Source organism: Felis catus, chromosome A3, assembly GCF_018350175.1.
Source record: "Felis catus isolate Fca126 chromosome A3, F.catus_Fca126_mat1.0, whole genome shotgun sequence".
In the NCBI taxonomy this organism is placed as follows: Eukaryota; Metazoa; Chordata; class Mammalia; order Carnivora; family Felidae; genus Felis; species Felis catus.
In genome coordinates, this window is record NC_058370.1 from 101,293,047 (window position 1) to 101,306,461 (window position 13,415).

The window sequence follows — 13,415 nt, forward strand, 5'->3', positions numbered from 1 at the left end:
ATCAGCCAGTGAATTCACTTGAAGGCAGTGAGCAGCCCCTTGCTTATTTAACATTGCCAGCTTTAAACTGTTATTAGTTTAAAGCAGGTGTTGGCAAACATTGTCTGTAAAAGGCCAGATCGTAAGTATTTTCAGCTTTGTGGGCCATATGGTCTTTGTTGCAAGTATTCAACTCTGCTGTTACAGTGTGAAAGCAACCATAGAAAATATGTAAACAGAATAGTATAGCTGTTTTTTTTTTTAAAGTAGGCTCTGTGCTCAATGTGGAGCTCAAACTCACTACCCCGAGATCAAGAGTCCCATGGTCCACTAATTGAGCCAACCAGGCGCCCCTAGAATAGCTGTTTTTTTTTTCAACGTTTATTTATTTTTGGGACAGAGAGAGACAGAGCATGAACGGGGGAGGGGCAGAGAGAGAGGGAGACACAGAATCGGAAACAGGCTCCAGGCTCTGAGCCATCAGCCCAGAGCCTGACGCGGGGCTCGAACTCACGGACCGCGAGATCGTGACCTGGCTGAAGTCGGACGCTTAACCGACTGCGCCACCCAGGCGCCCCAGGAATAGCTGTTTTTTAATAAATTTTATTTATGGTCACTGAAACTTAACTTTCATATAATTTTCATGTATCACAACGTATTCTTTTGACTTTTCCCCCCAACTATTAAGGAAGGTACAAGCCATGCTTAGTTCACGGTTTCAAAAAAAACTTGTTGACCCCAGGTGGAAATGAACCTTACTTCCAGGTACAAAGGGGGTGAAATCCAGTGATAAAGGACTGTTCTTTTACTAAACAAATCTTGCAGTTCTCTTGATTTACCACTAGATGGTGGTCTCTTGTAGGTGTGTGGCCCAGCCAGTGAGTCTTTCCAATAGAAGGGATGATTGAAGTTTTTCCAAGTATAGTAGATCAGCCACTGCTTTGTTAACGCAGGCATACAAACTGTCCCAGGCTTTCAAAAACCATTCTTCTGGGTTTCATTTATGTCTCCACCTTCACACTTATTTGTACAAATTCCTTCCATTGCAGCATATCAAACTGAAGGGAACGCAATCACTCTCAAGTCCTCTGAGATTATTTGCTCGAGGCTCAGGAGGACAATAATTGAATACAGGTTATGGCTGAAGATTGGGGAGCTGCAACTTGGATCTGGGAACAGATGTTACCTGAGATACAGATTAATAAGTGGAGCTTATACTGAGACGATACTTGAAGCCCAAGTGTTGATAGTTAAAACTCCAAAAGCAGCCCCCATTCTTGGCCTCTTCATGTCACCTTTTTCTACCCTTAAGGTGCCCAACTGGGGACCCAACATTGCCCTGGCTTAGCATCTTCTGCAACAATTTTCTCACACCTTTCTTAGGGTATGGGAGTATTTGGTAGCCATAGTGACGTTCTTGGCATGTATGTGTGGCCTGAGGTGCAAGGGAAGTTCAGCCGAAATAGAGGTGCATAGAACCATTGTGGTTATTCCTGTCATCCTCTTGTCTGAAATCTCCCAGCTTAGATCTCTCTTCCAGACTAGGAGTCCCCTGGCTTGAGCTGTCCCATTTGTCTCCCTTTCTCACCACCCTTCTTTATCCAGACACACGAAAGAAAGAGACTGGATGGCCATTAAAATTGTTAACAATGGGAAAAGTTTCCATCTTCCTGGAGCAGAAAAGGGCTTGACAGAAATATGACTTTGAAGGTCCTTGAAGCTCAAGTCTGTGACCCTAGCCACCACACCACACTGTCACATGGTTATGTCCACTCTGCCCCCTAGTTGGATCTTTCAGCAAACATGGAATAAATCTGTTTCTTCCACACCTCGGTATACGATGTTGAAGAGAGCTCTTAGGTTCTTCCTGAGTCTTTTCAGCTGAGCATCTCCAGTAGAGCAGTAAGATATCCTTCCAAAACTCTAGATGGATTTTTCCTGGTCATGAAGACCAGCAGTTCTCGTGAAGGCCGTTCCACTACTTAGGGGCCATTTTAGAAATGTCACGGGGCAACTCTTGGTTGTGCAGTGGTGCTGGCATGTTGTGCGCAGGACCAGGGTCACAAAGAAGGTTTTGGGTCCCAGTGGAAAACAAAACAGGAGGGGGGCAGATGGGAAAAAACTATTATAGAGGATTTATGTTGATAAGCAGTATAGCGGGGACATGTACCAGGACATGTCCTTGTCACCGGCCTAATAACTGGAGCCAACATCCCCTGTCTCATTGATCCTGGCCACAGATGCAGGATAGCTTGGGAAGAAAGGAACAGTCATACATTGAAGATTCTTTGCCTGTCCTACACAGCCTCAAACGTACAGATGTACATTTTAGGTATATGAAACTTTGTTTATAATTGTCAGAGTCTGGAATTCTGTTTTATAAATAATCACAGAATCATTTTTAATATATCCTGAATTTTCCAAGGCAACCTCTTGTTAACTGAAGGATTATGCTTTCTTTCATTCAGAACTTGACTAAGTAACAGTCATTCACCATTTCAGAAAATCACGTCACAGACAACCGTGCCCTGTGTGATATTTGTGTCCCCAGAATCAATCTACGTTTTCGGCTCTCGCTCTCACAGCGATTCTACTGGAAGGTACAAACATATGACCGCTGTATCATGTTTTCTAGTGTAGTTGTGCCCAAGCATATGCATAGTGAGTTCATTGACATATTTAATTTAGCATGATTATATATTATTTTATTATAGGCTAACTTTCACTTTATCACTCCCTTATTAGGTTAGGTAAATGTTTTAGTCCGTACGGGCTACAATAACAAAATACCACAGACTGGGTAGCTTATAAACAATAGAAATTTATGCCTTACAGTTTTGGAAGCTGGAAGTTAGAGATCAGGGCATCAGCATGGTTGGGTGAGGATTCTCTTCTAGATCGTTCACAGTCTTCATATAACAGAAAGACCTAGGGACCTCTCTCGAGCCTCTTCTTCACGAAGGCTCCACATTCATAATTTTTAAGCACCTCCTAAAGGCCATACCTACTAATACCATTCATTACCTTAGAGGGTGAGGACTTCCATATTTTGAAATTTGGGCTGGGGGCTGAGGAGAGTGAGATACACAAACATTCAGACTACAACATATAGTAATTTATATTTTTTAGGTATAAGAGCTGGTAAATTATGTATGCCATTTCATTTCAGAGTAGCAAAAGGGATGTTATAAAATATTTACTAGAATGAAAAACTATAATATTTTATATATTTGTTTCCTGGTTTTGCCATAACAAATTACTTAGTGATTTAACATAAATTTACTATCTTACCATTTGGTGGTCAAAAGCCAGAAACTGGGTTCACTGGGCTTAAATCAAGATGTCACCATGGCTGTTTTCCCTCTGGGGGTCCAAGGGGGTGAAGCTGCTCCCTTGCCTTTGCCAGTTTCTAGAGACCACCTGCATTTCTTGTCTCATGACCCATCCCTCCATCTTCAAAGCCAGCAATATAGTATTTTCAAATGTCTCTCTGACTCTGACCCTCTGCCATCGTCTTATAAGGATTCTTGTGATTCCATTGGGCCCTACTGGACAATCCAGGATAATCTCCCTCTCTCAAGATCCTTAATCACACTTGCAAAGTTTCTTTTGTCGTGTAAGGTAGCATATTCCCAGGTCTGGGGAGCAGGGCCTGGACATCTTTGTGGGGGGTGGGCCTTTATTCTATTGACCACACTTTATTTTTTTCATTTTTCAAGGTTTTTTTTATTTTTTTTTATTTTTTATTTAAAAAAAATTTTTTTTAACGTTTTTTTTTTATTTATTTTTGGGACAGAGAGAGACAGAGCATGAACGGGGTAGGGGCAGAGAGAGAGGGAGACACAGAATCAGAAACAGGCTCCAGGCTCCGAGCCATCAGCCCAGAGCCTGACGCGGGGCTCGAACTCACGGACCGCGAGATGGTGACCTGGCTGAAGTCGGACGCTTAACCGACTGCGCCACCCAGGCGCCCCTCAAGGTTTTTTTTAAAATGCTTATTTATTTATTTTGAGAGATAGAGAGAGAGAGAAAGAGAGAGAGAGAGAGAGAGAGAAAGAGAGAATCCCAAGCAGGCTCCATGCTTAGCATGGAGCCCCACGCAGGGCTTGAACTCATGACCTGAGTTGAAGTCAAGAGTCAGGTGCTTAACTGACTGAGCCACCCAGGTGCCCCCTATTGACCATGCTTTAATATAATACTTGTTCTGATAAGGTCAAGACCCACAGATATAACTAAAGCATTGAGCTTGATGTTCCCTCTCTTTCTGTCTTGGAGCAGCAAGATTTCTTTCTTGACCTTGGCTTGGGCTGAACCTGTTCCAGGGGTATAGTGTTTAGAGAACAGTCTACTCCCTTCCTGAGGGGAGCTCCGAGTTGCCAGGCAATGGGGGTCCAGGTATTCATTTGAAGTCAACCTGGATTGAAGAGCTCTTTTTCAATCTTTTTTTTTTTTTTTTTTTAAACCACTGGGAGCATGTGATGTTTACTCTTTGGGGCATCCAGCCTTGTTTTATTTATTTATTATTAAAAAAATTATTTTATTTCTTTTTATTGAAGTATCATTGACATACAATGTTAGTATTAGCTTCGGGAGTACAACATAGTGATTTGACAACTCTGTATGTTACGCTGTGCTCACAAGTGTCACTACCGTCTGTCACCATACAAGGCTATTACAGACCATTACTATATTCCCTATGCTGTACCTTTCATCCCTGTGACTCATTCATTCCATACTGGAAGACTGTGTCTCCCTCTCCCCTTTTGCCCATGCCCCCACCCCTCTTTCCTCTGGCAGCCACTAGTTTGTATTTGTGAGTTTGTTTCCGCTTTGTTGGTTTTGTTTTTTAGATTCCACATATAGGTGAAACCACGTGGTATTTGTCTTTTCAACCTTGGGAACAGCTGTCTGGCAATCAAGAAGAGTGGCATTTAGAGGCACCTGGCTGGCTCAGTCTGTAGAGTTTGTGACTCTTGATCTAGGGGTTGTGAGTTCGAGCCCTACGTTGGGTGTAGAGTTTACTTTAAAAAAAAAAAAAAGAAGAGTGGCATTTAGGTCAATGGACACTTTAGAATTTTCCCTCCAATGTCCTTATTCCTGGGAAAGAAGAAAGACAGAGCATGTTGGTGTTCTCCTGGCAACAGACACGGTTTAAGGGAGATTTGATAAAAAGACAGAAATGAGGGTTTTCATTTTCAAGGCCTATCTCCTCTCCTAGCCTGCGTCCAGCACCCCTGTATCATCAGGGGGCTCCCAGACCTCTGAGCCCTGCGTGGGGGTGCTGTGGGAGTCCCAGGTAATACTGGAGAAGAGGGATGTCACTTGGAGCCTAAATAGTACTGTTCTGTATGTGCGAAGGGGGTCAGTTGGGCATCTGGTGTATTCTGCAAGCAATCCACCTATGGGGGAGGGGAGAGGGGGACAAGGGGCCCATCTCACTTTAAGAAAGTATGAGCCTGACAGCTGAAGGTTCCCAGAGCAGCAAGCATCACCTCTTCTCTTGGACCATTTCAGCTGTCTGCTTGGGATTGACAGAGGCATCTGGCTGCTAAAAATACCCCACTGACCAAGTGTTCCCTATTCAACTGAAGCTGAGCACAACCGCCATCCAGGACTGAGCTGCTTCTTGCAAAGGAATTTTGCAAAAATTTTCAGGTCCAGTTCGAGAGGTGCACCAGCCGGTGGTCATTTCTGCTTTGCCAGCTTTGCTGGTGATGAACGTGACCCTTCTCGGATCACCGTTCTCTTGCCTGCCCCATTCCCACCTCCAGGAAGCGTGGCAGAGGGGGAGGTGAGGGCCCCATAGCTGAGAGGGGGTAGGGAAGGGGAGGTGCTTGTCCATTTATAGGCTTGCTCTTTGGGATGCTGAAGGTGCTGAAATAGCAATGACAGGGGACTTGGCTCCGTGTTAAATATCTGCCGAGCTGCCTGAAAGACTCTGAAATGACAATAGGGAGAATGGAGAACGTGGAGGTCTTCACTTCTGAGGGCAAAGGCAGGGGTCTGAAGGCCACTAAGGAGTTCTGGGCTGCGGATGTCATCTTCGCCGAGCGGGCTTATTCCGCAGTGGTTTTTGACAGGTATGAAATGTGGGGTGTTGCCTTCTTTTCTCTGTTGGTTTGGCCGGTGCCAAACTCTAAAACACTTTGCTCTCAAAATCTTCAGGGAAAGGGATAGAAGCCATTTGATAATTTTTAACAAAACGGCACTTCTGACAGCTGTTTTCTGGATTAACTTTTTCTGCAAAGAGTCATCACTAATGTGATTTGCTCTGGTCCCTAGGAGGGTTGTAAAGGTGAGCCAGGGTGCTGGGGTACTTTCTCACAATACCATTGAACTTGGCTGAGTGGGTGTGCTGGAGCCCACTGGAGAGGTGGGTGTGGTACTATAGGAAATATCTTTCTTTCTTTTTTCTTTCTCTTTCTTTCTTTCTTTCTTTCTTTCTTTCTTTCTTTCTTTTGTCCGTTCTTTCTTTTTTTTTTTTTTAAGTTTACTGATTTACTTAGAAGGGGAGAGGCAGAGAGAGAGGGAGAGAAAGGATCCCAAGCAGTCTCCATACTACCAGCACAGAGCCTGACGCAGGGCTCGAACACATGACCTGTGAGATAGACCAGAGCTGAAACCAAGAGTCAGATGCTCTACCGACTGAGCCACCCAGGCGCCCCATAGGAAACATTTTCTTACAAAAGGCTCCATGTTTTTAGCTTCTTGAGTATAATAAATATATCACAGCGTAAAGTAATTGCTGAGACTTTTAAAAAGTAATTGTAAACATTACAATCCATTTACATTTGGAACATTAGAATATCACCATGAAGCCGAAATCCCTTTTTACCGTTCCTACTCCCAATCCCAATCTCCTGTCTTTCCTCAGAGGTAATACTTGTTATGATTTTAATGTGCCTCCTTCTAGAATGTTCTTGTACCAGTACATACGTATATCTTCATTTATCAAGAATGTAGCACTGTAGTTTGTCTTTTTCTTTTTTTCAATAGAAGCAATATCATACTTCAGATGTCATTCTAGAACTTGCTGTCTTCACTGAACATGTTTTTGATATCTACCCTCATGGGAACTATAAGTCTATAGATAATTCTTTTAAATCCTCAAAGATCTGTTTCTTTTACCCCCATGTAGATCTATCTGTGTTGATCCATATGCTATGTGGATCGCCAATTACAACTGCTGTGGATATTCTACCCAATAAATATATGAAAACTTATTTATCCACTTCCCTAATGAGAGACCTTCAGTGGTTTCTAGCTTTTCACAAAAACAAACATTTCTGCAAATAAAATCCTAGACCATGTCCACTTGCACTCATGTGCGATTATTCTCAAGGATATATGGCTAGAAGGGGAATTGTTCCAGAGGGTGCTGTTTCTATTTTAATAGGCCCTCCAAAGTGGCTCTGTTAAATTTACATTCCCATTTCCCCACAACCATGTCTATACTTGACCAAACTTTTAAATTAGTATTAAATCTTTATTTCAAAACAAAACAAAACAAAACAAAACAAAACCTGCCTAGTGATTAAACTATGACAATGTTCCCTCCACCTAAAGCTGGGTGACCTGCCTGACATTGATGTGATCTGAATCAAGATGGCCTCTGATTTGTAGGCTTTGTGGTTGGCTCGCTGTATAGACCATCCTGGGAACGGGCACTGCTTTTCAGAGATAATTCGATTAGCGTTCAGATCTTCGTTTCTCCCTGCCTACCAGGACCCGCAGGGAGAGGGCAGTGAATGGAGTATGTGGCTGACTGCCACCTGTGGAATGTGAGGGGGCTGAGGAGACAGTTGTACCTCTTCAACAGGAGTCTGTCTGGCTTTATTAATTTACTTGTATGTGTGTCGTTCATGGAGGTGAGTGTGGTAAAGGAGTCAGTCGGGTTCAGAATAAAGACAAAAAAGTTAGAAAACAGAAACTCGGAACACTCGTCTTGATGCCGCCACTGAGTCGCCACACTGCCTTGTATAGAATACCTCCATTGGTGCCTCTAGTTCCCTAAAAGCTAATATAGCCAATTAGTGTCCCTTTTAAGAGTGGAGTTGAGTGGGTTTTCCTTCCATTATAAAAAGAAAACTAAGGAAGAAAAAAATCTTTAGTATCTTCACACAAAGATACTAACTCTAAACACCCTTGTCTGTTTCCTTACCATTTATTTTAAAAGGTAGGTTTCATTTGTACTGCACAGCTGGGATCTTATTACAGAAACTATGATGTTTTACGTTTCATAGTTTAAGTACTTCTGGGTGACTGTACTCTCTTCATAAACATAGTATTTAATGGCTGCGTGTTCTCCTACCACTTTTTTTCTGACTGATGTTTACATGGTTTTCTTGGTATAAATAAGTCATCATTCATTAGAAGTAATCATTACAAAACAACTTTAGTGAACATTGCAGATAGAATGCTAGCAAAATGTTATGTTATTATTACAGTAATAAAAATTGGGATGATTGGGGTAAACGATCTTTAAGATGATTGAAAAAAAATCTAAAAGAGATACTTTTAAAAAGTGATTTTTCCCAAGTATGTCACTGCAAACATGAAGGGGCTGCGCTTTGGGTATACCAAAGATAGCTTGGAAAGGCATGGGAGGAAAGCTTTGCCCATCCTGCCCTCCCATTGTGGCCTCCTGGGGAGACTCAGCCACTGTAGATGAGAAACCTGAGGGGGGAGGTAGGACTGAGAGTGACCCACAAAAGAGGCACATTTTAATCATTCTATAGAAGAGATACATCCTAATCCATGTTATTGCAAGCCAGGCTTCCTGCCCTACCCTCCAAACACAAATATGAGGAAAGATTTTATTTTTAGTTGAGCGCAACGTTTAAATGAAAATTCTTTCAAACAACATATGACTTGTATGTACCTATATATGTTATGAAGCATAACAAGAAATGAACACCCATAAAAATGAACACCCATAAAACCATCATCCTGTTTAGCTAGAGTATGTGATTCTATTGTATCTTCTCTATCTTCCCCTATCCTGTCCCCAACTTGTCCCAAAGGTAACTAGTAGCCTGAATTTTATGTTATTTATTCCGTTGCCTTTTGAGAAATAGTCTTACCACATGTGTACATATTCTTAAACAATATATAATTTACTTTTTTAAAGTTCATTTATTTTGAGAGAGTGCAAGTACATGAGCAGGGGAGGGACAGAGAGAGGGGGAGAGAGAGAATCCCAAGCAGGCTCCATGCTGTTATGCAGAGTCCGACATGGGGCTCAAACCCACAGACTGTGAGATCATGACCTGAGCCAAAATCAAGAGTCAGATGCTTAACTGACCGAGCCAAATATTTTAGCATTTAAAAATTCTAAGGAATGTTTAATGACTGCATAGTATTCTTTTTGACTGTTATATATCAGATTAGCAAGTGCCATCAAACTTGGATGTCAAAGTTGTTTCAGTTTTCCTAATAGATCTCTCTGTACATCTCTGATTATTTATTAAAGATAAACTCCTAGAAGTGTATATTTTGGATTGAAAAGACAGTTTTGAGTCTTTTACTATAGATTTCCAAATCACCCCCCCCACAAAGAGGATTATACTAGTTTTTTCCACGAGGGTTATAGCATTTGCCTCCTTATCCAAGCACTGGCTAACACAGAAAACTAACTTTTACTTTTGTATTTTCCGACTTCACCTATAAAAACTTAGTACTATTTTGTTTTGAATTTTTTGATTAAGGAAGTGAGATTTTTTTTAAAAAATCTGTTTATTGATCATTACATCCTTATTTTGTGATTTGTCTATTTTCTATTGATGCCCTCATTTTAAAACTTTGTTTATTTGTTTTATTTGTTTTATTACTCCTCATTTGTTTTATTACTCCTTAATAAAACAAAGCTCATTTGTTTTATTACTCCTTAATGTTCAGAACTTCTAAATTGTTTGAATTCTTATGAATCATTTTGGTTTATTAGCCCTTTTGATTTTAACTTTTTTCTAGTCCTCAGTTACTTTTGACTTTATTTATTTTTCATGTCTTTTATTTTAAAACCTATTCATTTTTCTATCATATGTGTATATATATTATATATATATAATATATATATTAAAATTATGCCTAAGCTTTAAGTTTCTTTTTTTTAGCTTATTTTTATGTAGTTACTTATTGTCATTGAATTTGTTCACTTTCATTGAATTTTATTCACATTCATTTCATTGAATTTATTCACTTTTAGCTTATTTAGTTCATTTTCTGTCAAGGGGAATGAGAAGATAAATGGTTTTAGCCGTAAGACTGACTCAGGCCTTCAGCAAGATTCAATCCTTATCTTTTCGCTGTTTGGTCTTGAAAGGACCCTTCCAGTTCTCTGAAGTAGAACCTTCATCTTTTCCAAACTATAAAATCAGTTGGTTAGCCCAGTGGACCTACAGACTGAGGTCCATGGGGCGCCATTTATCACACTGAGTACAATTCCATTGCCACCATCACCATCACCGTCTTCAAACAAAACCCACAAACAAATAGATTCATGGCCAATGTGGAATAGAATCAGATTTGACCAGGATAGGAATTTGAAGCATATTTTACAATAACATTGGAGAACTTCTTCTCCTAAAAGCCATCTACAAATAACAAACTGTCGTTTGCTAAACTTTATTTTTGTACTTGACAGAAGGGTGAGAACCAAGCACCTTGAGTAGAAGTTATTTCTGGTCAAAATGGGATGTGTGGTGGGGAAAGTGCTAGTTAGAGCTCAAGACATTTAAGAATGAAGTAGGCCATGGACACCTTTACCTTTAGAGGTTCCACCTCACAATATGTCAAAAGGTAGTTTTTGCTTACCACTTCTGAATGGGTTTTTATAACTTTGCTATTACAATTGTTATTAATTTCCATTTTGCATTTTTTTGTGTTTTAAGAAAATTTGGGGACTATTCAAAGGTGTGATGAATTCCAAACCTTTTCCTGGGTCACCTGTAAGCTTTTAGGCCCTTGACACCGAACCTCTGTTGCCTAATGGGAGACCAGGGCTACCAGTGCTGTCTGGAGATGGGAAGCTATTTCCAAGGTGTTGTAGTTTCTGGTGGCAACCTGGCAGAGATGAGGTCCTTGGGGAGTTGGGCAGTAGAGGGGGATTGGGTCATTTGACCCTGAAGATCTCTTCTAGCGTGAGATTCTATGGGTTTCATGATTTTTTCAGTACATGTGAAGGACTCCGGTGCAGCAACAGAGGGGTGCTGGACTAATATAAAATGGAGCTTATTCTGGTCATTTTTTATTTTAGCATTAAACACAAGACATGGCATGGGAATGGTGCTCATGAGCAGTTCCGGGAACCAAAAATGCTAAAATGTTAAAAATGGTTCCTTTTTAACAGTCCCAGACGTTATGAATTTAGAGTGCATCTAGGCTTTGGGTCCATGGATCCTTAGCTAAGGAGAGAACTATATTTGAAAGATCAAAGTTTATGTGGATGTGCATCTGTGCTTTTTATTTCTGGGGAGAAAGTGTATAGCTTTCATCACTTTCAAAATCACTTTCAACCCAAAGAAGGTTGAGACCCATTGGATATATTCAGTCCTCTCTTATAGATCAGGAAGCTGAGGCTTAGTGAGGAGACAGGCAGGCCATCCCAGGTCATACATGGATGGACAAGCCATAGGGCAGGACTAAGATTCCTGAGATCTTGTCTATTTATCACTGCCCCCCACCCCAAGTGGGTCCGGCATCGCTGACTTAATTTCTTCTTTCCTTGTCAATCCAGTTAATAATATTTAGTCTTAATAAAGGAAACGATACTCATCCATCAGTTTCAGAACAATCAAAATCTGGTTCTGGGACCTGAGAATGGTTAGATTCAGAGACTCCTAGGTAAAAACCAGGAATATACATGTGATTACACAGGAGGCTTCCTGCCTCCTTCCTATAAGGACCCTTGCAATTGCAGTAGACCCGCCAGGATGTTTCAGGATTATCTCCCCTTCTCAAGGTCTTTAACCTTAATTACATCTGTAAAGTCCCTTTTGCCATGTAGTGTAACATATTCACAGGTTCCAGGGATTAGGACCTTGACATTTTGGGGGGAGCTATTATTCAACCTACCACAACCAATAAGATGAATTTCCTATTAATCCAATTCATCGCAAAAAAAAAAAAAAATGTTAAGAAGGAGCAAGGATAGTGGATTTTTACAAAAATTTCTTTAAGTAAAAACTTGACTGGTTCCTAAGTGATTCTGTATAAGCAGTTGAAAGTGTCTAGGAGATTATGCACACATATGTAGGAATAAACAATGATAAGAACATAAGAAAAAGTAGAGTACTTTAAGAGAAATTAATGCCAGCCAGGCTTTTTTGAAAATTGGACCAGTTATGAGCTTCAGGTCCACTGGAGACAGCTGGGCTTTTAGCCAGTGTAATTCTATATGGGCTTGTGGGAACAGCAGGATTAGTGTGGCATACACAACCAACACACTGTGGCCTTTAATCTGATAACAGCTGGTGGGGGGGGGGTGGGGGGGAGCAAATGATGCTATAAATGGAAATCATTTAATAGAAGGATTAGGGAAATTCCTGAACAGTTAGTTCAGAAATGAATGAATCACTGTTTATTGTTCAATTTACAGTGTTAAACATTTACACTCGATGTTGCGGATAACCATAGCAGATTTAAAACTATGTCTTTATTTTATTTTAAGTAAGCTCTATACCCAGCGTGGGGCTTGAACTCACAACCCTGAGCTCAAAAGTCACATGCTATACCCACTGAGCCAACCAGGTTCACAATGTCTTTAGTTTGACAGTTTTAGTTGCAGGTGCAAGATGTGGTGACATGTCACATGCCCCGTTACAGGTTGTATTGCTACATTTTATGAAACGCATTTAATCCTTAAATGCAGAAGTTTGCAAATAATTGCTTTTTAAATATAAATGAGATCAAATGCCAGGTTGTCCCCACAGTGATTTCCTCTTCAGTCATGTGCATCTGAAGATGTGTTTTAAGCATGGGAAATGAGGTGTGGTCACAGCTATAGTGTTGGAAATGCAGACAGGTCTGAGTTGGGAGTGTGAACTTCTTCGTGTGAGTTGTGGCAGAGGAAAGCTCAAGAATTGCTGCTTGAATATAGAAGAGATGTTAAAAAATAGGCAATACCTAGATCTGACCTAAGGAAGCAGTATCACCTAACTTCTTTTTTTTTTTAATTTTTTGTTAACGTTTATTTATTTTTGAGACAGAGAGAGACAGAGCATGAATGGGGGAGGGTCCGAGAGAGGGAGACACAGAATCTGAAACAGGCTCCAGGCTCTGAGCTGTCAGCACAGAGCCTGACGCGGGACTCGAACTCACAGACCGCAAGATCATGACCTGAGCCGAAGTTGGCCGCTTAACCGACTAAGCCACCCAGGCGCCCTTAACTTCTTAAGCTAAGGTCTGTATAGTGCAAACATGAATCCAGCGATGCCCCT

At 41.0% G+C, this 13,415-nt stretch overlaps 1 protein-coding gene across 2 annotated transcripts in view; it reads left to right on the forward strand.

Moving 5' to 3' along the window:
- The first annotated feature begins 5,843 nt into the window (after positions 1-5,843).
- The window catches only part of SMYD1 (SET and MYND domain containing 1), a 39,936-nt gene continuing 32,364 nt past the window's right edge, over positions 5,844-13,415 (forward strand). For both annotated transcript variants that reach the window (XM_003984235.5, XM_045054535.1), the window contains exon 1: positions 5,844-6,059. In XM_003984235.5, the coding sequence (XP_003984284.1) occupies positions 5,923-6,059 (137 nt within the window). In that variant the 5' untranslated portion in view covers positions 5,844-5,922. The remainder of the gene's footprint in view (positions 6,060-13,415) is intronic.